We start from the raw sequence: 27,266 nt of genomic DNA on the forward strand, positions 1-27,266 counted from the left end.
TTATAAAGTACAAAAAAACATCTTTATTTACAAAACAGACCACTGCCCCTGTCCCACAAACCCCTAAATTCAGTGACTACCGTGGAATGCTATGTCTATGTCTGTGCCTGTGGCTGAGGTTGGGAATTTACAGGACTGAGAAGAACAACACCCAGTGCAAACCTTCAGTATTCTTCCACCCACTTATTTAGTCTGAGTTCACCCATCGTCTAATGCCACATTATGGCAACACTTCTTCCGTGGCCTGGACTTGGTTAAAGGTCGGCTTCTGTCTGGTTCCCAGCTGCGAGTGAGCAAAGTGATTTAATGAGCCTGGGGCCAAAGTTATCAACTAGACGTAGGTAGGGCCAGGGGCTAAGAAAGATTTTAATAATACCGTCTGGGACTACGGTAAATGCATTATAACAGATCATTCCAATCAATACACCTTAAAATAATCACACCATACAAAAACATGTTTTGCTGAAATCAAAAATGGAGGACACACAAAATGATAATCACCTTCTCACTAAACAACCTGTTTACAGACAATAAAAATATGCTCAGCTGTCAAGGGTCTTCTGTCCAAGCAGCGTGGAATCCAATCTCTACACATTGTGTCCATTAGGGAATAACTAGTCTGTTCTACTTGACATGAGCTAAAACATCTTTAAATAAAATGTTTTTCACTTGCTTACAGATGATGACAGATGATTTGGGATCAGTGTGTACGTGCTCAAAGTGTGCGGGTGACAGCGCAAAAGTGTCACACACAGATGTGTGAATTCTATTCACACATCTGTGTGTGAAGGTTGTTCACACAGCTATACGTGTGAATGGAGGTAATTATGACACCACAGTCTCACAATGTTAAGTGAGCTAATGACCAAGACTTCCTGTGATGTTTCCCTGTAATGTTAGCTTGGTATGGTATCGCTGCATATGTGTAGTTTGTGCTGACACCAGCACAGGGGAGGTGTGGAAAATCTGACACAACATTCACAGTAATTTTGTCAGAAAGTATGTATATGGCGGAATGACAGGATGACATTTCACATCACTGTGTGGGTGACTGTTCACACACATTTTAGTTTTAGTTTTGAATAGTCCTTTGCATTGGCAAAGTAAAGGTGTGTTTGACTGGCAGCCTAATTGACCAATGTGTGGGAAATAAAATCAATATTTGTGACATCTTGAACATTTTTCATATAGCAATCCGTAAGTCTCCATCAATCTGTGTCCTTAAAGGGGCATACTGTGGCACAGCAGCAGGTGTAATAGTCTTATAAAAGGTGTATTCGTCCATCCCTTCTGGGTGAAGGTGAGGCTGTGTGGATGATTAGAAAGCGTAGCGAGTGCGAATATCCTCCAGTTTCTTAGAGACCTCTGGTGGCGTTCTGTCCAGCTCTTCTGCCACACTCTTCTGCTTGTGAGGGTCCATACTGTTAAACTGCTCGCACAGATCTCCATCAATCACATTCTGGAGAAAAGAACAGAGAAGACAAAAATGACAGATATTTAATTATGCTCAAATCCATATTTTGAAGATAGTCTACAGAGGTAATGAACAGATCAGATTCACATGAGGTATTTCCAATAACAATACAAACAAGATAACAACCTTAACCGGGAAGTAGTAGGATCTAAAGCTGAGATGGTCTCTACCGCACAGTGGAGGGAATTCAGAGCGCATGTGCATCTCTAAATGCTGGAAAAAGTCATGATCCTGGAGAAAAAAAGAAAGAGAAGATAGAGATATAATAAAATTGAAAGGCCAGGAAATAAGGCCAAAATTAATTAGTTATGTAGGTAATGAAAAGTAGACAGTCGCTTTTGAGGGCCACAACGATGCCATAACGTCTTAGAACTTGGTGTGTGGATGTATATGGAAACAAGTACTACACATTGTGTGTTTTACCTCATGTGATGTGAATGGGACCAGTATGCCGATGCCTCCAGACAGTGTGGTGTAGACCAAGGACTCTGAACCTCCAGGAATCAGAGTGGTTTTCTGGAGAGATAACACTGTCTCTCCTACGTGGTAGTTCATTATGACCTCAGCCTGAAGAGAGACAGAAAAGGGAGAAAAAACATTCATGTGTTTTTTGCTTAAGTAAGATTGACCAACCTGTGACCCCTCGTGGCTCTCCACTACCTGATGTGACTCCAAACCAAATTGTTTGAAAAATCCATTAACTCGTCTAGATTTTGATTTCCCATAGAGCACTTAAATGTACAGGAAAGGATTTAAATGTACTTAGCACTGCGCTGCTCAAGTATGGCTCTTGAGTTTAAACTGTGGCGTGTGCAGCCATGCAGATCTTGCATAAGATGGATATATGTAATCCCCATTACATGCATCATTAGAAGTGATGAAATATGGATTTTTATTTTTTTTTACACTGATCACCCAAAAAAAACAAAAAACAAAAACATTGCTTCAAAAAAATAGGTCAAATATGCCATTGAGAGATCTAGTCACCTTTCACAATCTACATATGTGACAAGGAGAATCAAAACAGTTTAAAATGGTGAAATGCGGTTATTGTCCAGACAATATTGGAAACTATGTGTTCTATAATTAATACTTCGATTATGAACTCGATGGTGTGGAAAGCCTAGACTGATATTTCATGGCATTCATACTGTGCATACATATAGAGATGAAGATATGTCACTTGAAGCCATTTCTGGTCTCAAAATCATCCCTACTGACAGCTGCATGTATATAAAGTACATGAACAGTGGACTCTGTGCCAAGGTCAAAAAAAAGTCACACACTGTCATCTTTTACCTAGAGGAAATTGATCTGAAGGGTCAGATGTAATCCAATAACCATCAAAACAAAAGCTTCTTTGCCAGTAATTGGAGGTAATAATCAGGATGTACCTTGGATACAAAGGCAGCATTGGGTAGCATTTAACCCTCAGTATTAGTCTGAGTAAACTGCATTTAGGACATACATGACACTGACACCATGAGACTAAAAAAAAAGCACAAACTAGGGATAGTTAAAATTCACTCTGTGCCAAGACACAACTGAGCCGGGCGTACACAGAACACAGCTTCTCTCTGATGGGAAACAACAGGTCTGAATGAGACCAGCAATGTCATCTCCTTACTGGGGATAAATGAGCCCTTCTCAAGAATGAATGTAAACCTCAAAACACTAACAGATGACAAAGCCATCTATGCTTTCAATTGCTGCAGCCATTCAATATTTGTACACTGTGTATACAAACCATCACTGCTATCCCCCTTTCCCTCAGGGGAACTTTGGCACACTTTCTTAATGTCCAAGGTCTCACGGTCAAACCTGTAGGTTCAGTCTTTGAATGCAAAACTCACATCAACGATTGTGATGAATCAGCATGTGCATCCCTCAGACCTACTGTCTGAACTGCCTAATTGAAACAAGACTAACAGTCTATAGCAAAACCTTGAATGTCAACCACACGGTGGCGCTATAGGAAATGTAAGGGGATTTAAGGGGACCAAGTCAGTGGGATACATCCTCAGGTGACAATCAATATCCAAAAATTTGGTGCCAATCCATCTGATGGCTATGTCATCAGACATAGCGATCCGTAGAGCCACGAGTGAGCCAGATGAGGCATGGGCAAAACACATTACTTTCTCTTCCACTAAGAAAATGTTTAAATGAGTACAGAGTTTCAAGTTGATCAAAAGATTTTTTTGCTGTGCAGCAAAACCCTTTCTTCATCTTTGATTCTTTTGTATTGCCTGTGTTTTATTAGCACTCAGCTGGATTGTACTGCTGTGTAGGGATCTCAGATTTTTCCGTTACAGAAAAATCAAGAACAGGACTAATCCTTTCCCCATTTATTGGCCACAGTAAAACATCTGCACTGGTGTGGTTCATGACTGAAACTGCCCAAATGTTTTTTTTTCCCCCGAATGTTTCATCTGGTCACAAACTGCAGCCGCTTGTCATCATGTTGAGAATACATGAGGCATATTTTGTTCACACGCTGTTGTGGGGGATTCCAACATATCACATTGGGACAACAAAAGCTAAGCAGTTTTACAAAAGATTCACACATTACTTGTTTCTGAAGTGTTGAAGAACCACGGAAAGGAAATCTACAGATTAATGCAGCCTCGGGGACGGGAAGTTTTCCCCAGGTCCTGTTCAAACACTTATGCTTGGAAGGCACGTGACGGAAGAGCACCAAAATAGATATTGGGCCACAATAACCGAAGAAGGTAAGGAATTCAACACTGAGAAAATAAGTGTGATGAATATGAGCCAACGGGTTTACTCCCGTTTTCTGAAAACTTGCATTTAACTCATTAGAGAAGCCAAATTGGTGACTATTTGTGTGACAAAGAAGTTCTCTTCATTCAGTCATATGAATGCACTAATTAAAATTTGATTTAAATGCAAATTCTGCCCCATGTATGTTGATCCTTGTGTGATTTATGTCAATGTTTGACCTGAACTTCAACTTTTATTTTTATGATTACTTCAGTTGTATATGTTTTGACAATAAAAGTGTGTGAAAATTTTTACATACTAATGGAATTCCTACATCGACTAAAATTGAAAGACAATTAGAAACAACACGACAGAAATCATACTCTCACACTGTATGACATTTGGGCTTAGGACAGTCGGTCCTTTCATTTTGCCAAACAGACAGCTGTACCTCCCTGACCTTGATCTTTTGAGATACATTAATCAAATAAAAGTGGAATGCATCTAATTTAATGTAAGACAGCATTTAGTCAAGCCATGTATGGGTAATTAAGTTAAACCAGCCAGATGTGAACATGCAGGCGCGCGCAGACACACGCACGCACAAAATTCTGGATAAGGAGAAATACAGGCATCCACACCACATCTATAAACAGACACAGTACATTTCCACATTCAAACAAAATTGTCTATCAGTGTGCGCTACGGCAGAAATAGCGGACAAACACTGTGTCACAAAGACTACTGGGACCAAGTCATAATGTCTAAATTGGAGGGACTTTCCCAGTCTATCTGCTACCTAAACAGTTTTTGACCATATTTGATTTAAATATGGTAAGAGTGATGCTGTGTGTGCTAGTTGTGTAGCATTTGTGAGTAGGTTAAACTTGTGGTTGACGGTGTTGTGCTGTTTGTGTGACGCGTGTGTGTTGTGTCTGTGTGTGTTGGCGGTTGGAGGTCTGAGTGGTGGAGGAGGCAGATTAGTGTATCAGGCCAGAGTCCTGCACAGGAATGACATTTTAGCCATTGCAGAAGCCGGTCTGTTTAACATGGCCAACCCGGGCTCAACACAGTGTTTCTTTCTGAAACACCTTAAAAAACCTCAAGTGACTTTTTTACTGTTAGAACTCACTTGCTCTCTCTACATACAGTGGCTTCAGACAATCAGTTTTTCACTTTTTGCAAACTTTGTAATGTAGATTTGAACCTTAAATAGATAAGACTGCCATTTTGTCCATTAATCTAGACTCTACATTTGGAATAATATTCAGACCATTTTGCTGTGCACTGCAAATTATGGTCGGGTACAGTGCCATCTGTTTGCTTTGATTATCCTTGAGATGTGTTTACAAATTGACTGGAGTATCAAACAACCAGAGGCAAACTGAACTGATCAGACATATGAACTTGTTGTCCTATCACATGTAGCACACAGTCTGACGTTGTCCATGAGAGCCGTGTTCTTACCTACTGGAAATACTTTAGTTTGGGCAAGCACCTAGGTAGAACATACAGGAGAAATGACTTTACTGAGATGGGAGCACCTGCCAGAAGGATGACCATCTCAACAGCATTTCATTCATCAGACTATGAGGCTAGACAGAGGCCACTTTGAGTAAAAGAAATATGACAGCCTGCTTTGAGTTTGCCAAACAGCATTTAAAGGACTCTGAGCACATGTAGACAGAGACTGTCTGGTCTGATGAGAGAAAAAAAAAAAATACTCTTTGAGCAGAACTCCAAGCACTACGTCAGGCAAACATGAGGCACTGCTCTTATCCTGGCTAATACCATCCCTGCATGAAAACGTGGGGGCAGCATTAGGCTATGAGGACACTTCTCAGCGACGGGAAGACTGACCATTGTTTGCAACCTGAGACTGGGGCGCTGGTTAACCTTTAGCACTGACCCAAATCTTACCTTCTGTGACGCTCCATTAAGGAGGCCTCTGTCCCATAAAGCTTTGTTGCCTGTGGGGTCTTCATCCACATCATCACTGGTGTTGGGGGGAAGACGCACCTGGTTAAATCAATCAGATTTATTGTTGTCAGTCACAGAGAACTCCATAGGTTTTCACTTATGTGAGAAAGACACACAAGGGACAGATCAATTTGTTTTGACTGGGGTTGATGTTTTCAATGTTTTTTGCCAGAAAGACAATTGTGATTTATTCTTCTACCATTATATACTACATACTCAATTCTAGTGTGTTTTTCAATTAAAAGTGGTATTTCTGAATTATTCTACCAATACAAATACACCCAACAATCCTCGTTCCTGTACTTACAATGCTGATGTTCCCGAACTTGTCAGCGGAGGCCATGGTGTCATAGTCGAGCAGACAGGCCGTTGTCACCCAGCGTGGATATGTGTCGTCAGCAAAGATGATGAGCTGGTTCTCGTTACGTCGATAACGAACCCAGAACAGACTCTCCTGGACGTCTGTCACAATTACACGCTGGCCGATGGTATGGATACCAGTCACCAGGTTGGGTACGTGCTAGAGATAAGAACAATGAAGTACAGGTAGAGAAGCTGATGAAACACAAAAAGGTACTACACATGTGTACTAAGGAGGAAAACCTCCCTTTTTGTACAAGGGAAACATGCAGTCCTGTTCTACAAGCTTAACAAGCTTGTTGACTTCATTCATAGTTCATTGTTCCAGTTTCTTATTCATTAAAACGAATTAAGTTAAATACAGAAGGATATGATCAATAAAACAGGGAGGAAACAAATACTCTAGGTAGGAAGGAACTGTTAGAAATACAATCATGAGCTGGTGTACAATGTCCAACAGATCTTTGTTCCAGCTGCAGCACATACACTTCTTTGTGTTCATGAGGTCCTTAATCAAATGCAAGCCATGTATTTTGTCTGCAATAGAACAGGCAGAAACAGTACTCTACTGCAACTGGGCATCAATCGGGCCTTTTACAGGCACCTTGTGCGGTTGTCGCTGTAAACAGCAGCTGTTCTGTGTGTGCCCTCAAGTCCTCACACACATGGCGAGTGCATCTCCCACCTCATAAAGTTTCTGCCAATTTCTTTAATGGAATATTACATGGTCTATAAAACCGGTGTTTTGAGTCACACTTTCTTTTTTTTTTTTTTGCTCTTCAGGTTCTGTGCTTCAAAACTTTTAGTCTTAGGTTTATATAATGATAGAAAGAACTGTGTGGGAGATTAAACCATTTTATCACATCACCATGCAGATGATTTTCCACTCACCCACCAGACTTGTGCTGCTCAGTCGACCAGCTCAATTTCTAGTTTTCCTGTACTAACCTCGACAGACAACCCCACCTCAAATCTAAGTGCCAATTACTTTATTTTAAATTGAATTTGCTGAAGCAAACCATGTGAATCTGTCAAACACTCTCAACCGTGTACAGGCAACTGACAAAGCCAGCGTAAACAAAGGGTTACTTGAAAAGGTGAACAAATGAAAGTTGTTTATTCTTCGTGAAAAGAAAGCACTTCTGACAAATAATTGCTGTCCTTAGAAAGCTTCATCTTGCCGCTTAATTTAAAGTGGATGTGCTTCAGATTTATATTAAATCCAGAAAGGAGGAGGTGGAAGAGCAGGAGACTGTCATTATTGAATTTAATACTGAACTAGTTTAAACCAGTGCTGTCATTCACTGACAGATTGAAAAAAAAAAAAAAAGAAAACAGCATCTTTGTCTTCACAGGGAGAAGAAACAGTGCTTAAAGTTCATTTCCACTGACATTTACAAGCAAATAAGGTGAAATTACTGATGTTACAGATGTTGGTTCAATAGTTTATTTCATTTATTAACAGTGAAGATAAGAAATTTGCGAAATTTGGTGAATACAGGTAGATTTGCAATTGAAAGAGCTTATTATTTCACAATAATGGCCCTTAACTGGGTTTCTCTAAGTTTTGTTTTCCTTAAGTGTATGGTTTTCTCACTTGTGATCACCTGCCAAGTATTTTTTTGGAAGGACCTGGCCTTTTCCAATCTCCATGAAGTCTTCCTAGACAGTTCTATGTAACAAAATCTGGCGTGTCAGGTTAGAGTTTAACAGTAGCAAACTATTATAGACCATGTAGATGCCTACACCCAGTTTGTCTGGATTCTTTGTGAATGTAAATTTATTCCTACAATGACCCATTTCATAAACGGATGTAGCAATTATCGAATCAAGGCTGAGACAAATCGCCCAACTGTGATATGTGGTCTATAATTATCAGCTTACTCTTACATTGCATTACTTTAAAACTTATATGGATAACAGTGAATATACTTAGGCACAGATATGCATAACTCATACCATTACATCCATTAAAGCCTGTTTCTGTGGCAGCTGCAGTGCCAATTTGTTCAATTTACAAGGCAGACGAAGACTAAGTGTATTATGTAGCAGGGTATGAATGGTTTCCCTGACTAATCAATTAGTCCGGGGTCAGGTGAAAGCTGAAGTATGTTTCTAAATACTGTTGTATATCTGCACTTTTTTTTAAAGGCTCCAGTCACATTTAACCTCTTTGATGAGCTTCAGTGATAAGTTTTATGCATGGAAGATCAAAATAGAGTGAAAAAGATGCATTTTTAAATTTCTGAGTGTTAATGTCGATGGAGCTGAGTAGATTAAAATTTACTTTTAGCTTCCTTTCCCAGCAACAGATCTACAGTTTTGTTTTTTTATTTTTTGAAAAAAAGGCTAAAAAAAATTATCATTGAGTGTCAAGTTTGTGGCCAGAAGTTTTAGTGACAAGTGATTACTACATGTGTATAACAAAATTTGGATTACTTATCCAAAATGTCCCTCAATCATAGCTAAAAACAATAAAACTGCAGGCACAAGACCGTTCACACAGTGAAATAACCGTTCAAGCTTTTTAGCAGCTCTGCCTTGCCTTACCTTATTTTCACATTTGCGAAGCAGCTTCTTTTTGCCCAGGTCATAGATTCTCAGCAGTTTCCCAACCCCCACCAGGATTCGTCCCTGGAATGGAGCAATGGCCAAAGGCACGTCCTCCACCGGGGTCTGTCAATCAAAACACAGAGAATTAATTAGCTGCAGCTTATTGGATTACTTTCAGACAGGTTTTAGGAGAATTGAGGTTAAGATGCAGGCTTGTTTAAACAGAAACAGCTCAGATTTTTTTTACAAAATAGAAAAGCTCCTCTTTGAAGAAGGGTCCAATGTCTCACTAAAGACAGCTTTGGACATAAGCTACAGATCCCCCCGGCTCATAACAGGGATCCGAGAAGGTGTGAAGGAAAAGAGTGGCCTTGGCTCTTTGTAGTAGGGTTTTACATAGTAATCAGTGTTTCTCCGAGGACTTTTGTTATCATCAGTGCTGTTGTGTGTCGTCCACGAATGTGCTACACCATAACTGTATTTAAGTGCCTCGTGGAAGATTAGCTTAAGACAATGTTAGAGTATTCATCTTCAGGTTTGTCGAGCGTGTTCATTTACAGGGAGAACTACTTGTTTTTGTGTTCCTGCCTTCCCCTGCATTGTACACTTTGCCCTGTCCATTATGTAATGCAAGTTTAAAGTTAAAAACAGAAAATGAAATGCAGCAAACTTCTAGAAAAAATATCATGTACCTGCCTGCATAATAACACTGTGTCCTTTAAATGGCTCCCGCAAAAGATAATAACTTTAGCAAATCTTGTGATGGGACCAAGCTGCTGACCTTAAATCTTCCAATCAGATTATTTTGAGGTATCCCTTTTTCTATGTCACTGCCATTGAAATAAAAGTAAATACTGAACTTAAAACCACAACTGTGAATTTAGTTTTTGTTGTGTGACCCATAAAAGATTGGATATCATGACTCTAAGAAGAACTATAGATTTAAAATATTTGCAATAGTTTGTTCTTACGGTAGGACTTGCTGGAATTACAGCGGTTCTAAAAAAAACTCAACGATCAAAAAACTGGAAATATTTTCGTAAATTACATTTCTGAAACAAGATTACACTGGTCACAAGTGAAACATTTTCAATACTTGTCTAAGATGTGCCTTGATCACAATTACAACACAATTTGACAATCCAAATTATTCCATTTCCTTTCTGGAGAATCACAAAGTGTCTTGTGACGTTATAGTATGTTTTGCCATGTCTGACACTTTCCTTTGAAAGGAAGCAGAGACAGCCATTCACGTCAGCACTCAATTATTTTTTAAACATGCACGTCATTGCTTTGATACACTTCCTTTGCAGCTCACTGCAGGTTGGACTGGAGGTTTTGTGGACTGCTGTACTAACCTCTTAGAGTGCAACTGTTTAAAGTTGCTCTGATGTGCATCGTCGGTTGTGAGACTTTATATAGACAGGTGTTTCTTCCAAATCATGTCCAATCAATTGAATTTACCACAGGTGGACTCCAATAAAAAAAGTATAGAAACATCTTTAAATGAAAAGAAGAAAACTGAGAGGCACCTGAGCTAAAGTTCAAGCGTCATAGAAAAGGCTCTCAATACTTATGTCAACGTGACATTTCAGTTTTTCCTTTTTAATAAATTTAAAAAAATATATATTCTAGTTCCATTTTCACTTTGTCACTACGGGGTATTGAACATATATTGATGAGGGGATCTTTTAATCTTATTTTAGTGAAAAAGTGAAGGGGTTTGAACACTTCCCAAATTCACTGTAGTTGTTGAGCCTGGAAATAAAATCATCACTTCATGATTACTACATTGTCTGATAAAACGATCAAACCTGCAGCTTTATGACAGCAGCTGTGCTGTGAGGTTGGATACACTGACATTTAAAATGAGTGATCACAGAGAAAGTTAGAGCTGGCTTTGTATTACAGCTGGACTATCAATCACTACAGTGTTACTAGACATTATCAAAACAGTTGCCCTACACCAAGCACAGGGGGGACAGACAGAGCAAATAGAAAATGAAACGAGAGAAGACCTTTGGTGTCAGCAGTAGTGTCAAGAGAAGAGCTTAAGGCTCATGAGGAGTAGGGGTTGGGTGATTTAATAAATTATCAGCTATCAGCAACTGAGTCAAGCACTGGTTGTTTTTTTTGGGACGATTTTTTTGAGCAGCCTTTGTCACTTTATTTTGCAGATTTAATGGTCTACCACCTTGAGAATTCAAAGCGCAATTCAAAGTGTGCACTAATAGGAACTGGTAGCTGGACTTGCGCCATATTATGCACATCCTTGTTGCAATGTATTCTTTCACAAAACAGGGCAGTGACTAAATGACAATTCACCCATCTTTAGTGCTTGCTGTCAGATCGATTGGTGCTGAAAAGCAATGTCAATTCATATATCATATTTGAGAATAGACCAACTATGACCCATGGTGCATTGTCCATGTGTTTGTGAGTGGTCATACAGATTACACAGGCAGGCCGCCACATTCTCGGTAATTCATGGGAAACACAGCATTCCATATTGGTTTGCCTAGTGCTGTGTTCTTCCTGTTGAGGTAAATGTCCACATGCCTGTGCTGAACTGTGGTCAAGCATTACTCCGGTTTAGTGGCTATATGCTAGCTAATTCGATCAGGCCTGCATAAGGCCTGCAGTCTAAAATATGACATTATCTGTCCCACTGTGTGTAGTCAGCGCATGAGGTGGTCATACTGTGCAAACATGTTTGTACTTGAGTATGTATAATCTGTGATCTATCTGGGTATCCATATGCATGAGTAAAAATGTGTGTTTAGACCAGAGAGATTCAATATCAGATCTATTTACGTGGATGGGAAATTCCTCCAATATGAAAGAAGTGGCTGACACCACTATGCAATACAACTCACTTATGACTCACTTCCCCTGTTAATCCACATCAGGTAACAATTGCATGTGGGCTGAATCACCCTGATGGCCTCCATGCGGCTCGGGTTTCTGGGGAATTGCCCGGGGAGAGGGGCGTGACGCCAGGGGCAGTGACATCGGTGCTTGGTGTCACTGAAAATTTACTCAGGGCTGTCATGCCTGATGACCTGCTAATCCGCATTTTAATAATAGAACAGTTTCTCTGGACAATTAGCACCCTCTTCCATGCATTACGTGGTAATGTGATATGATCCCACTTCCTCCAAAGCAAAATGCATCTACAAGTGCCTGACATCAGGGTCACATTGGCCACATTCCATGTTCACTCCCTTACGCTGTGCTTCTTTTGCTTAGTCAGGCTATAATGAAACATCAAAATCACTCGCACGTGCAGGCCAACACAGGCAATAGCAGCAACAGTTTAGACCGGCACAATATGTAAACAAGGTTTGCCACCTACAGGCAAAGAAAGAACAGCTGCAATTTTTTTTTGCACTTGCATTATCAGCAGCCAATAAATGTTATGAGTTTTCCCTTTTCTGTTGCCTGTTCTATGTCAATGAGTAAGTTGTAATCCAGTTCCTTGAAGTCCATTGCATGTAAAAATACATTTCAAAACAGAAGAGAAAAAGAAATGCAGCAAAAAAATTTTTCATCAATCTAAATAAGGGAGGAAGAAATAATTTCATCTGGGATTAGGCGTCAGTCAAACCCACCTTGTGAACAAACTCCAGCTTCTCCCCTCCACCAATCAGCCTATAGGTGTAGATAAAGCCACCAGCCACTGATCTGGGGTTGAGAATCATGTCCCTGGCAACACCCACCAGAACATACCAATCGTCTCCTGTGTTGGTGAAACGACACACGGCCACACTGGAAAATATCAAACAATGAAAAAGGGAAGAGTGAGAAGAGTTCCTTCAGTATCACAAATGTTCTGCTTCATCTCAGAATCAGACATTAGCCTGTATTCTCTATACACTTCAACAATCTCTCAAATGAAAGAAACTAAAAAACTAAACATTTTTCTACTTGAGCTGGATCTTGCTCACCTGAACGCAGCTTCGTTCTGTTCCAGTTGCACCTGGTCCAATGTTGAACCCTGTATGGGGTTGACCAGACGCACCAGTGAGGCCCACTGCCCGGCTCCAGCTTTAGGTGCACCAAAGATGGCTTCTGGGAGATTCTCGTTGAGGAAGGCAGCGGCCATTTCAGCGGCCAGTTCTCTTTCATCCTCGCCAGCAGCCTCCACCATCTCCTGCAGGGGCACCAGGATCACATAACGAGAGAGGTTGGGTGAAAGGACACTATGGCATTTTGAAACAGCTGAAACAATGGCCAAAAGGCAGCACCAGCATTTTCGGTACTTTAGAGTGTTAAGTTGTACCGGCGTACTTTGACGTCAAAATGCATACAGGTTGGCAGGTCTGATACTGAGCTAAAGCCCACTGCGGTTTCAGGGCACCGTGGAGCCTCTCAGTGAGTTCGATTCTCATGGGGTTATTAACTTTGTCAATGTATGTTTAATGTTTTTATCAACTCAAGTCTTCAACTTTTAGGGGGCAGCCCTTTTTATTTTCATACAAATCAAATACCCAAATTAAATCAAAAAACATTTCACCTCTTCACTGCTCCTGCGGACTTGTGCTAAACACTGTAATAAACAATGTTGAAAACAACTGGAAAACTGCCCTCGGCCTGCTGACCCTGACTCAAATCACCAAAATAGAAACACTAAGCTACTTTCAGGCCTTGGCTTAAAATGTGTGATGTCAAAGCAGATGCTCAACCTGGGTGGTTTCTGTACTCTGAACAGTCTGGCCTCTCAGAAAACATCAATACTCCAGCAATTACACCAAGTTATTGGTCATTATGTCATTTGTGTCATCTGGTTCTTTTAAAGGTGTGCTTTGACTATGACAAATATATAACCTTCAGGGCCGAGGAGCTAATTTTAGCTCTGCCAGTATGATCATAAGACCATTATTATCTCATTGACGTTGCACTTCATACCTCAGCCATCTGCTGCTTTCGCTGAGCTTTGGTCGCCTCGGTGTAGGCATTGTGGTCAGTCTCAATCAAAATGAGGTTGTTGGTCTCCGGGTGGATAACAAATTTTCTTGGGGTGCACTGCAGAGGAAAGGCCACCTGGTTGAAGACAGCCCCTAACTTCTCCAAAGCCAAGATTCTGCCAGACAGATAAGGAGAGGAGAAACGAGGAGGAGAGGACGAAAGACAGTGTGAGAGTCTCCACTGCATTTTACTATCATTTACGGTGTCGTTTCTCTCGTTAAGTTAAGTGCAACAAAAGCAACAAGTGTTATAAATCCCTCGATCCCAAAAGTCTGAAATTCAGGCCGGCTGCCCAGCTCCCTCCTGGCTGTCCCACCACAGACAACTCAGGTATTCTAATGAACAAAACAAAGCTGCCTAAGTTGCATGCAAACATGTCAAAACTGTTGAAGTGTGTATCCATACCTCAATGTGTTGGTGGAGATGGCCACTATACCTTCTGGGCATTGCTCAGAGGCAAAGCCAGAGGCGTACTCCAGAGTCTCATATGACAGAGGGGTCAGATGGAAGCGAGACTGGTACGAGTAGCTGAGCCAGGAACGACTGGACATTGCCAGCACCTGTCAATACGAGGAAAGAGTTTATATTTTACAGCTGCAACAAATTATTTTCACAACAATTCATCTTCCATTCATGATTAATCACATGGTTGTTTGGCCTTTAAAATGACAGAAATTACAAATCCTCACTAGTTCTTAGAGCTAAAAGTTTTATGTTAAGAATCCTCCCATAAGTTACATTAGCGAATGAATAAATGATAAATGAATCTGAATTATAGCTGGAAGGTGACAGAGACTGCAGTCTGCAAGTTTTATATAAAATTTCATTATGCTTTTAAAGCCATGAATGTGGTTTTTCTGTAAATGTTTTTATTTTTTGAGAGAAATGTGTTCTTAAATTATTTTTAACACTTTAACTCCAGAATTCTTCTGCTTTCTGGCAGTTCAGCCTTTTGCCAGTTTATTGTCATTTTACATTGGAGTGATGGCACACGTAGCCATGGACAAACTGCAGTCAGTGTGTGCGTTAAAGAGGCCCTAAACTAACACATCGTGATGTATTGTTAATGACTGTCTTGCAATGTATCGTGTATCGCAGAATCTCTGTACTGTGATACCATCTTTATATTGGGCAATTTATACTAGTATTGTATTGTAAGTTACTCTGAGATTCCCGGCCCAAGTGTTCATTATAAGTAAAAGTATGAGTCACATACAGCTTCCTGTCCCTGCATCCTGACTCTGAAGAGCTTGACAGGTCGTGACCCCAAGTAGCGTGTTCTTGTATCCGACAGGTCACCGGTTACTGGGTCCAACACAGTCCTGAGCAGCACACCATTCTGAGAAAGGATATCAAACAAACACACACACACATTAGATGAAATGGTCTATAATTCACATCACGAGAATCAGTCACAAACAGCCTCAAAAATTATAAATGTAAATAGACAACTTAATTTCATGTCAATTACCGTAACTGCATGATAATAATTAAAACTCCAGACTACTGCGCTGGATTGTTGGTAATTGCTTGGTTAAATGTCTGGTTAGACATCGTAGGTTGTTGCAGATATTTTTAGAACTGAATATTGCCCAGTTCTTCCTGGATAACTCACAAGACAGGGATTTTCAACGGGTGGTCTGCAGCCCCCTAGTGGTCTGTGAAGGCATTGCAGGTGGTCCCTGCCCATGCATTCAATAATGCAGTTTCAGTGTAGGAATCACTATTTTTATTTGTTTATTTATCACCATATTCTATGGACTAATTATTGTTTGCATGAATTTTAATATTCACAAATATATAACATTTTTAAAAAGCCATGGTCACTTTAAGGATAAAATAAAATAGTGTTTCATGGTAGCCTGTTCTTTGCTGATGTTGGAATGCATCCTGAACGTCACATGTGCGCACATAACGTACCATTCTCACCCGAAAATTTAAGTTATACTGCATCTAAAAAGATTTACTACATGTTTTAGGCAAGAAAACAGAGTTTTGCAAGTTTCAGTGAAAAGTAATAGTCAGTGTCTAAGAGGTAAGACAAAAACCCTCAATTCTCAACCTTACACCACACAACAGTTGTCCTAACGTAGCTTCTTAGACAGAAGGTGGTCTCTGAGTCACTGTCAGTTGAAAACTGATGTGACCAAGTGAGACTGTGTTATATGTGCCTTTACTATTAATTCATGAATATGCAAAATTCTGAGTTCAATCTGAGCCAGTGCATATACTGTAGATATGACTGTCTTATGGGGGGTGTGATGTTTCTGGAATCAAATCAGTGAATGAGAAAAAACACCTGAAGTCCAATGTTGAGGTAGAGGAATCCGATGGTTCCCTTTTCTCCAAGTTCATCCTGTTTTTCAACGCCTCCCATCTCTACGATACACAGACTCTCTGGCTGGGCTGGCAGGGCCTGCATACTCAGCGGCTGCAGGCAGTCCTGAACATGATGAAGATTCAGAGGGTTAAAACTATTTCAACATACAGAAGGTTCCCAACATACAAAACAATCTAACTACAAATAAAAAAGACATTCTCTTCTTTTAAAAACATAAAAAATAAACCGTTCTTGCTTCAGTTAATTGAAGCTAATTGGAGCTTTCAGGAATAATAAGTAATCAGTGAATGTGTCAGTGCTGATTCCACCTGATTAAAGTGGAATCACTTCAGAGGTGTAGTTAAAACTCTCAGAATTAAAAGTTTTGGTTTGAGGCAACATTATGTTCTCAAAATAAAAGTAATCAAATAAAATCCATCAAGACCCTGGTCAATAATTTTATTATTTCTCACCATTGTTGTCACTGTCACAACTATCAGGCATATTGCTTTTCTAATTGCCTTCAGCATCTTTCTCAAGAACAACTTCATACCCACAAAGGAGCTCTGTTGCTCCATCTCTCGGGTAAATTGTGGAAAAGTGTCATATTCTGTCTGACTTATTTTAAAAATGAACCTATTAAATCTGATGAAAGAAGGGTGGATGAGACTGACAGCCATGGTTTGCAGCAAAATTACACTGCATAATTTGAGGACTATATTTTACCTATCTTAAATAAATCACTTTATTCTCTCTATCTTCAGCTATGGAGTTTTTTTTATTTTTTATTTTTTAAATCAGCCTCCCAAACTCACTAACAGACCAACACCAAATATAAAAGTCAATCATCATAGATGAACAACCACTTGTGTGCTCCATTCATTTCTTCAAGGTTCAAGTTTGGACATTTGTTTGAGTCGATAGGTAAATAACAGCAGTCTGGTTTGCTTAAAGTTATCATTTTGTCCGAGGCCTGAAGCTGAGTTCTCTAGTGACCTTAAAAACAAATATTTTATGCCCAAGGATTCCTCAGTGGTCACCTTTTCAGCAGGACTCAAATTTCATGTTGCATCAGGTTTTCCCGTACGGCTCAGGCATAACTCTTATTATAACAAGCATGGATATTACTTGTTACTGACCAGAGAAGAAACTAAACAGCTTAGTTTTGGCTGGAGGGGATTCATGTCAATCAGTGAAACAGATGAAAGTGGTTTCAAACTAGTTCATGGTGTGTTTAGATAATATTAATTAGGTGCTAAATTACTTGAGGAAAAAACAAATAAATAATCGATTTACCACTTAAAACCATGCTAGCAAGATTAGCTGAATATGAGGCAACAGTGTGACTACAACAATACTTCACTCATTTTATTCCCCCAAACACTTTTGGAAAAAGACTTTCATCAACAAACTTATGTATCGTTTCATACCGAAGGGTCCAGGGAGATGATTCGGACAGTGTTGTCAACCAGTCCAACAGCCAGGAATCGAGAGCGTTGCTCACCAGGTGGGACGTTAGCCAGGCTCATGCAAACCACATCTGCAGACATCTCTTTCCGCTCTGTGTACTCATTCAGCTGGCCGGACTACAGAAAGGGCAGGAAGGAAACAAAGAGCAACACTATTACACCCCTCAGTCATCTCACTTCTCTGCTGCGTCTATTACGGCACCAGAAACAGAAGTTAATGATTTTCTGGGAGCCCGACAGTCAACAACATTCTGTTTACACTGTCTAAGACGCCAATTTGGTAAAAATAGTGATTAATGTTCAAAGCCTGCACTATAAACTACGAAGTGCTGAGCATGTGCGCATCAGAAACACAATCACACTGAGGCGTCATAACAGTCTACACAGCGGTCCACTTTTAAACAAACTAGTTTTTCAACTGATTGAGTTTTATTGCCTCCCAAACACAGAATTTTTATTTTACTTAAATTTAAAGCAAAAGACAGTTTAGACAAGGACAAATCTGTTCCCTGAAGCAACATTCAACTTAAAACATAAAAAAAGTCTTGGCCATGCAAGCACAAACAAAAAACAAAAACATCTACGTTCTTACCGGGTCCATCTCAAAGTAGACCAGCTCTCCTCCAGTGAGTGCGATCACCACCTGCCGCTGGTTCACAGCGCAGCGGACAATTGTTTTTTTACCAGGAGTCTTCCACTCGTTCACACGCTTGTCTGCTCTGATGTGGCGGATGCCGTCTGGGTACACCTGTGGAGGAAAAGATGGAAAGACAGAAATAGTGTAGAAGGAGGGGTTATTTTCTTGATGATATCAAATCACTGTAGTGATCACTCTTTTCTTACTATTCCAATATCAGTTCCTGTATCTAACGGTTCAAGACAGTAAACTAAGTAAGTAAGGTTTATTTCTAAAGCACATTTAAACACAGCATAAACTAGCCAAAGTGCTGTACAAAGGATATTAATATATAAAGTGAATTTAAAAACACAAATAGAAATATACCAATGACAGCAATAAACAACTGAGGACAAATACAGAATCATAGACATTACAACAGATAAAAGATTAGTGGACCAAAATGGCCACTGATTAAAAATGTGTCTTAAGCCTAAAAAACAGACAGAGGGAGCACATCTTATTTCTAACAGCAACTTTTTCCACAATCGTGAAGCAGCAACTGCAAAAGCTCTGTCACCTTTTAGTTTCAGTTGTGACCGTAGGAAATACAAGAGCGGTTTGTTGACAGATCTAAGTGCCAACAAATCACCAGATCATTTAGAGCCTTGAAAACAATTAGCAAGGTCTTAAATTAGATTCTAAAGTGAATAGAGAGCCAATAGAGAGGCTGGGACTGAGGTGACATGCTCGCTCTTTTTTGGACCAAATCAAGTCATAAAAAAAAAAAAAAAAAAAAAAAAGGAAAAACTCAGAGGGAGCAGAACACACAAGCTGTTAAATGATACTCATCTGTGTCCAATTCTAAATACTTTGCATGAAAGATTATGAGTAAATATTTATGTAATACATCTTAAAAATTTTAATCTGCCTCATAAAACAAAGTTAATACTGGTCTTTAATTGGAAACAAACCGTCTCAACACTATTACAAAAATCTGTGGAATATTAAGTGATGACTACATACAAATATTTAAAACGAATCTTTGCAAAGGCAGTTATTTTCCTGTTATATGTGAAATTTGTGAAGTAGAAATAAAATAAAATGGTCAGGACAGCTTCATGCATCAATTTTATTACTTGATACGATCTTGAGATCATAACAGGTATGAGTAAAAAATGATGTTAAAAGGTGCATCTCACTCACTTGCACCAAGGCATCTTCACCCAGCAGGGAGCAGGAGAGAGTGGGCGTTGTTCCCAGAAATCCAGAATCTGTCACTTCCTCTACAGTCTCCCCAATGGACAGAACCAGAGTAGCGTTGACGAAAGACACGATGATGTAGGCGTCAAACTCATCTAATGATAAAAGGAATAAAGAAAACCCAAAGGCAATGATGAGAAAAATAACACGGCTGTGTTGAGGCTACATATGATGAATAAATGACAGAAAAACAGACACATGGGACAGAAACGGCAGCACAGCAGAGTGATTTGCTGTATAATTAGCACTGGCCATTAAAAGCATTATTCATATTAATAAAGACTTGTAATACACATCTACTTTGGGTGACATTCATATTCCAGCTAGATTTCAGAAACAAAACTGAAGTATCTATGGTCACTTTGTACGCGGTTGCATTACTGAAGCTCAGCCAAACAGCAACAGTGTCCCGTGGTGCGTGTCCAGGCTCAGAATGTACTTTTAGTTTGTGAAGAGAGCGTGTTCAAGCTAAAATGGATTGTGAAGTTACTACTTACAACCCCAAATTAAGAAACTCTGAACTACAAAAATAACAAGGGTACCATCTTTTTCATTAAAAACTGACATTTTGCTGAAAGGGAACAAGTTCGCGGCTAATAATCCAAAAACGAAACGTCGATATTTGTCCCAGATACTCTCTCCCCTCTCTCTCACTCACACACACACTCTCACACAGACACACCTAATGACTGATCTCTTCCACCTGTCTGTGGGGTAAACTCACAAAATGTAGAAACCACACAACTTCTTGGAAATGCACAATTCAAGAGAAAAAAGAAGAGAACACAAAGACGCCGCCCTATCCAGACCCGGACCTATAAATCATTGAGAATTATTACATTTCGACGGAGCATTTCTATTTTAACCGGTGCATCTTTTCTAGCCTTTACGACACTGGTCACGACATGCTACTCAGCCAATCACTGCGACTCGGGTCAGTGCGATGTACACACACACATATGGTAAGATGAGACGAGAGACAGACAGATAAGTGACGAAAGTGAGGGAGTGGGATATAGGAGGGAAATAAAGAGAAAAGAAATGTTATTACCTTCCACGTGTCTGCGTACTGTCCACACAGCGTTGGGGTTACCGGGCAGCTCAGACACAGCCATCTCTGAAACCTGATCCAGACAAACAGAGGAGCAAGAAGAGGATTTAATGTTCATCAGTAATCACATATGTTATCATGATACTGTAACGACTGATACAAAGATTATATTAATGTTTTTTTAGTTTGACTGTTCATGCGCCACTTGGTACCTTCACGCTACAGCTGAATATTGATCATTTCACATTTACTGTCCTCAAAATAAACAACTGAAGTGTTAACTACCAAACAAGTGCAAATGCAGTTTGTCTACACAGAACGCAGCAGAACAATTATGAACTACTGGTTAAGTTCCTTGGGTTACGTAATGTTCCCTCTCTAATAAAATGCAGAGACAGACATGTTGCGTTGTGAGAGATTTTAGGATTTCCAGTTAACCTTCAGTACTAAATGTGCCACACAAAATATTTCTTTCATATTTTCACATTTCAACTGCCTGAGGCATTTTTTTTTTTTTATTGTGCACACATGTAACTGGGGAAACATCTTTGAAAGCCCTGCAGCAAGAATGTATGTGAATACTCGCAGGTGTGATCTGTACTCCTCATGAAAGTAACAATGTTAACACACCCAGAGCCAGAAATGCCAACCGACAATAACCCAGTGATTGTTTTGAGCCAAGTTTACAAGCAGCAAGTGACAAAGACTAACAGTGGTGACAAAGCATGACATCAAAACTACAGACTCTGTTTGTGCTGAGATCAGAGAGATTTAAAGACTCTTCAGCTTTTATTCAGAGAAGAGACATGAAAAAACTCATCACTTTCACAGCCATCTGAGTATGTGTGTGCACATGCACCTGCATGTTACAGTGTGTGTGTGTGTGTGTGTGTGTGTGTGTGTGTGTGTGTGTGTGTGTGTGTGTGTGTGTGTGTACCTCGAGTCCGTGCCGAAGGACCCTTAGAGTTGACCTTGGACCTCGTCCACAGGCCACATACAGCTGAGGTGTGTCTTCATTGGCCAAATCAGCAATCTGTCAAAAACAGGAAGAGAGTGAACAACGAGCCGGTAAAGACTTGCACTGTTCTTGCTTTCTTCCATCTTTCTTTCCTCTTACTGAATCTGTGGCACACTCACCTGACAGGACATGATGGGTGATAAGTTCTCCTGCTCATCCACCAGCACTAGGTTTTTGAGGGGGCGGGGCTGGAAAAAGAAGGTGTCTCCCTCTTCCAATGGCATTGCAGATGAGAACTCAGGTTCGTCGTCGTCGTCACCTAAGTGAGCGATCTGGTAGAGGTAACTGAAGGAAACAGAGGAAGAACAACATGAGGAAAAGAGGTCTGACAGAAAAAGAGCAACATGATATTTTAACCTCTGGAATCATACAAAAGGGTGAAAGGACTAACATTCTTTCAGAAGCAAGACAAATAAACTTAAAGAGGGAGGACAACAAGGAAATAAATAACAACACAGATGATGTACAGCCTTAAACTTACTGGTTTCCAAACTCTGACGACACAAACAGGAAGCCGGTCTTCAGGACACACATGGCTGTTGCCACAGGGATTGTGTCAAAATACTTCAGCCTGATTTCTGTGACCTACGAAACAACACAGACTTACTTATAACACAATATGTTTTTCTGCTATAACGCATTGGGGTAGGTATTATAAACATAAAACCAGTGGCCATGAACTATGAGATGGCATTTTCCAATTGCGCTCACCATTTCTTCATCTGTCTCCAGGGTAACCTTAAAGATGTCTCCCTGCTCAGTCTGTGCCAGGAAGAAGAACATGGACTTGGTCTTGTGGGTGGCTGAGCAGACAAATATCATGCCACGCTCTGGGTCATCCAGATCATTCTGTAGGACGGGACAGATGAGAAGAGGAGGAAGAAACAGGAAAGCAGAATGAATAAATGTGCTTAGAGAGGGCAAAAATTACCAGGCACATATTGAAAAACAAGAGGAGTAGCTGTAGTGACTTAAATCATTAGTTTCCACATAAACATCCACTTGAAATCATAGTACTGGCTTTGCAACTCGTTACTAAAACATAGCTTATATTCTTTTTACGATTGAGACAAGTGTCACATGTTGAAGTCATTCTCGTAGGAAGATGTACTAAGAGAAAAAAACCGAACCATGTTTTTCATTGAGGACTCACCCTGCGTCGCGGGATGGGACAGCGGATGTCAGGCTGGTCTCCAAAGTTCTTGTAAGTGATGTAGTTTTCAGAGCAGATCAGGACTCCACTGGGCCCATCTGAACCACCAGGGACTAAAACAGAGAGGAGCATTTAGTGGGGTGTGTTTCTTTTACAGAATCATGAATAAAATAGTGAAAACAGCTGGAGCCCAAAAGCACAACGGCCTGTTTTATATTCAGAGGTTTCCACTTGCTCCTCTATGCTGCTCTTTGATGTGTTAATGTCTTGGTAAACTTGTGCTGAGATCAGAGATGTTGAAGCTTTCTCCAGAGTTTCTCAGAGAAGAGACATGACAAACTCATCATATCTACAACACTGTGATGTTTGCAAAAATTCTCACAGGTATGCCTGCCAATTCTGAAAACGAATGCAATATGAAAAAGTTCTGCTGCTTCCAGCTTCCAGTCAAATACTGTAGCAGCTGACAAGTCGTAAAACTCTTGTTTCAGCCCTGATGTACACAACCACCTGCGTCCAAACGCTTACCAGTGATGAGGAAGTTTCCATGCTCTTCCAAAGCCTCGCTGTACTTGCGGACCACATGATTCAAGCCAAGGTCCAGCTCGTAAAAGGTGAGCGTCTGTTGCGTGTTTGCAGCAGCTTCTCCTGTTGGGTCATTGTCAGCTTCCTGGAAACAAACAAATATCAACAGACAGGATCAGGGGCTGGCAAAGTGCGTCCATTATTAGGCTCAGTAATAGCATTAGACAGTGGAGAAGGCATCAACTTTGAACTGTTACACAAAATGTAAAAATGCTTAATAAGCTTTACTTATGATTAAAGTAAATTAAGCAAATTAAAATGTGCTGAGATCAGAGGTGTTAAATCTTTCTCCAGTGATAGTCAGAGAAGAGACATGACAAACTCATCACATCTACAGCAGTGTGATGTGTGTAATTATCCTCTGTAAATTTCTTCATAACCATGAGTTTTCATGAACTCACCTCATAGTCCATTTCTAAGCAAGCAAACATGGGATTTTCAAAGCCAACATCGACTCCGACAACATGGTACACCAGTGTGTTCGCTTTATGGGCTTCCAGTGGAGAGGAGATGGTCAGTCTCGCAGCTGCGTCTCTGTTCAGAATATAAACCAGCTTCTGTTTCTCGATTGCTCCTAGACAGGGGAAGGACAACATACATCCAAAATGCTTAGTTTCATTTAACTACTGGGAACTGTAAGATTTAATGTGTGAGGCAAAATTTTACAATAAAACACAAAAGCAATATCTCTCATCTGGTCAACTGCTCATTACATACAAATATGCAAATCCTTTCAGCGTTTACCATATATAGGCTCTACTCAGTCACACGCCATGCCACCCACAACCACAAATAAATTCTCAACCTGTGGGAAACACGCCTTTAATATCATGTCTTCTTAATTCATACCTATCATAACAGCTCTGCCTTTTGGGTCCACAGCCAGGAACTGTCCAGGAACAATGCGCCGACAGCCGCTCTTTCCAAACGTTTCCTGGTGAATCTTCTCAAACATGTTTTTCGATGGATGATATTCCAGGATGACAATACGGCCGCTGTCACTTCCCACAACTATGTAATCTACAAAAACACACACAGACACAAATATACAACAGTCAAAGATGGTTCGTGTAACAAAAAGATACTTTTCCCCTCTCAGCAGTTTATCAATCATTTTTGTGAGGTCCCAACATCAAGGTCAGACATGCTAATTTTGTTATATCTAAGGGAAGCAGAGAGAACTCTTCTCACTTAAATAGAAAATTTCAATAACAGTGGTTAACTATGTACATGCAACAATCCATGTCATGAAAATCAACTATCTAGGGTAAAAATACATTTTTGAGGGTTGCTCTTAAATATATAATCCATGTTTGTAGTCACAAACACATGCATGCAAGTGCATTTGACCACGGGTACGTACCTTTGGTTCCTCCAGTGAGTCTGAAAGCCATCAGGGACCTGATAATGCCAAACACCTCCACTGTGAGCAGAGTGTGCACCTTTCCTGTGTTGGCATCTGGCCGCAATAATTCCAAGATCTTTCCCCTAGAAACAACAATCTCCTGCATCTTGGTTCCTACCAAAACACAAACAACTCATTTTAGCATTAAGCACATTTTATGCGTCAGATAGGAATTCATTATAGTTGAAGCCCTGGAATTAATTTAACAGGGTTTCTTCATAATTCTGCTTTCTATTCACATAGCATGGCCTGTGTGTTTTAGTGTGTGCTAATGACTACTTGTGTGATGAAATTAAGACAGTCTCCAATCTGCATTAGATCCAAACCACAACTGTCAGAAATAATGAGGCACAACCCTGAACTGTAGTTATTCAATAATAAAACAATAAAATTATCCAAACAGAAAAAAAAGCAGACTCTACCAATAAGCAAATCAATAATGTGAGCACAGACTTGTCAACAGGCAGGCTGTAAAGACAGATATTCAATATAAAGATAACCCAAACAAACAGGAAGAGTGGGCATGCAGTAAAGGGCAGACAACAGCATCCTGAGCTCACCTGAAAAGTTTCCATGGATGGCATGGGTGATGCCAGTGGCACGCTGCAGCGTGATGTTGTAGAGAAACATGGCTCCCTTTCAGTAGCTTCCCCACAAGATCTTTCAGCAAACAGAGCGCTTAGCCTGGCTCAAAACTGTAGCAAAAGGGAAGGAAACCAATAGCATATGGACAAATTTAAATATATGTACACTTTTTTTTTTTTAACCGAAGAAATTTGAAATGTGACAATTAGGCAATTGAAACGCACAGGTCCACTGATGACAAACGAGGTGCCTGTTTTGGAGGGATAATCAAATTGAGCTTGAGTTACACTATAGAGGAAGTAGTACTGTAGATCAAACAACTGCTTTCTAAACTAATAAACTCCTCAAAATAAAACTACAGGAAGTTAGCAGAGGGTTAAAATAACTACCCGACCCAAAACGTTTTTGTTTACATGCCAGCAATCGCAGAGCACTGCTATCGTTAGCTAGTTGACGTTACTAAACGTTAGCTTAGCAAGTAGTAAAGTAACGTTCAACAATTACTTTTGTTCGCGAAGTTATCTCTTTGGTTATACGCCTGGTAGAATAGGGTAACCTATTTCACCTGGAAATATTCCTGGGGTAAAACTGAGCACACATTTAGCCAATTCGGATCCTATGTTAACTTGTATTCAGCGGGCTAAGAGCAGCCCATTCATACAAAGCGCCACTTTTCCCTTGACGCGTCCTCTGTTTCTTTGCTTATTAACAGGCTGCACGGTGCGCACTCCACATGCATACAATGTCCAATTAATTACGGACAAGCTACAGATTCACAGAATAAAATATTTACCGGCGTTTTAAATAAGATGATTCAGATTTCAGATGGATAAAGTTCCATTTACATATATAGTTTTTCAGCAACTCCGGGAAGCCAACGACGAGCCGCCGATCGGGGGTCCTTCGTCAGCCTAAACACCGTCACGAGAGGCGGCCAACACAGTGCCTGATAGAAATTTGACGCGTGCTGCAGTAGCGAAAAATGTCCAGCAGATACCGACAAAGACCTCAAGAAAAAAATAATTATATTATGGCGAGGGCCCGCACATGTTGTTCACGTTGTATAATGAAAAATGCCAGTTTAGGGGGTATTGCTTAATTTTATTGGCCTACTTGTGTACATATGTGTGTAAATGTGTTGACGTTTATGAGCTCGTTCTTCTTTAGCCGATGCTGCCTTAATGCTGTTAACGATTTGAGTTTGTTATTGTCCCATTGAATGAACACGTACAATTAAAATCAGCGTCGGCTTATCCAACTTGTTCCATGAAAATTGAATGAAAATTGAACAAGGAAGTCGAGAGCCGGAAACGGAGGCTGCTCGTCTTCAAAGTAAAGGTTGCGCGTTGTGAACAAACGTGCTGGCTGCAGTGGTCAATTTAAGGAGAGTTTAGCTAAATAAATAAACAAACTGTCTAAATAATAATAACCACAACTCATAACTGTCATAGGTTTTTTTTAGCCCACAACTGATTGTGAATAAATGTCCATTATAGTCTTGCAATACATGTATGTAGCTAATCTGTTACTTTATACTACTTCTCTCTCTCTCTCTCTCACACACACACACACACACGTATATACATATATTATTAATCCCTGGTGTGTGATCAAAAAATGTTTAAACTCACAGTAGTGGGAGATTACAAAGTTTCCTATAATACCGGAATAATACAAAATACTGCATATGACGTTTTTTGTGTCATTTGTGTCCTGTCCATCCTGTTCCCACTGGTCTTCAC

The 27,266-nt window shown here is 40.1% G+C and overlaps 1 protein-coding gene across 2 annotated transcripts; it reads right to left on the reverse strand.

The window, feature by feature from the left end:
* Window positions 1–26,446, reverse strand: sf3b3 (splicing factor 3b, subunit 3). 2 transcript variants are annotated; one of them, XM_023401572.2, is made up of 27 exons: window positions 26,318–26,446; window positions 25,500–25,634; window positions 24,898–25,053; window positions 24,384–24,554; window positions 23,936–24,108; window positions 23,478–23,619; window positions 22,950–23,062; window positions 22,508–22,645; window positions 22,278–22,381; window positions 21,916–22,081; window positions 21,716–21,811; window positions 20,779–20,851; window positions 19,671–19,822; window positions 18,441–18,596; window positions 17,810–17,965; window positions 16,359–16,502; window positions 15,276–15,398; window positions 14,465–14,619; window positions 14,000–14,174; window positions 13,039–13,244; window positions 12,703–12,859; window positions 9,089–9,214; window positions 6,486–6,698; window positions 6,119–6,217; window positions 1,898–2,041; window positions 1,601–1,705; window positions 1–1,459 (listed from the first exon to the last, which is right to left on the reverse strand). In XM_023401572.2, exons 2-27 carry the CDS (start codon window positions 25,567–25,569, stop codon window positions 1,319–1,321), a joined length of 3,654 nt encoding a protein of 1,217 aa, XP_023257340.1. In that variant the 5' UTR covers window positions 25,570–25,634; window positions 26,318–26,446; the 3' UTR covers window positions 1–1,318. The 2 variants fall into 2 exon arrangements, with proteins under 2 accessions (XP_023257340.1, XP_023257341.1); XM_023401573.2 differs by having other exon boundaries at window positions 26,370–26,412.
* Window positions 26,447–27,266: the final 820 nt, after the last annotated feature.

The sequence above is a fragment of the Seriola lalandi genome, unplaced genomic scaffold, assembly GCF_002814215.2.
Source record: "Seriola lalandi dorsalis isolate HSWRI2012SDOR001 ecotype SW California unplaced genomic scaffold, Sedor1 jcf7180002053697, whole genome shotgun sequence".
Taxonomy (NCBI): domain Eukaryota; kingdom Metazoa; phylum Chordata; class Actinopteri; order Carangiformes; family Carangidae; genus Seriola; species Seriola lalandi.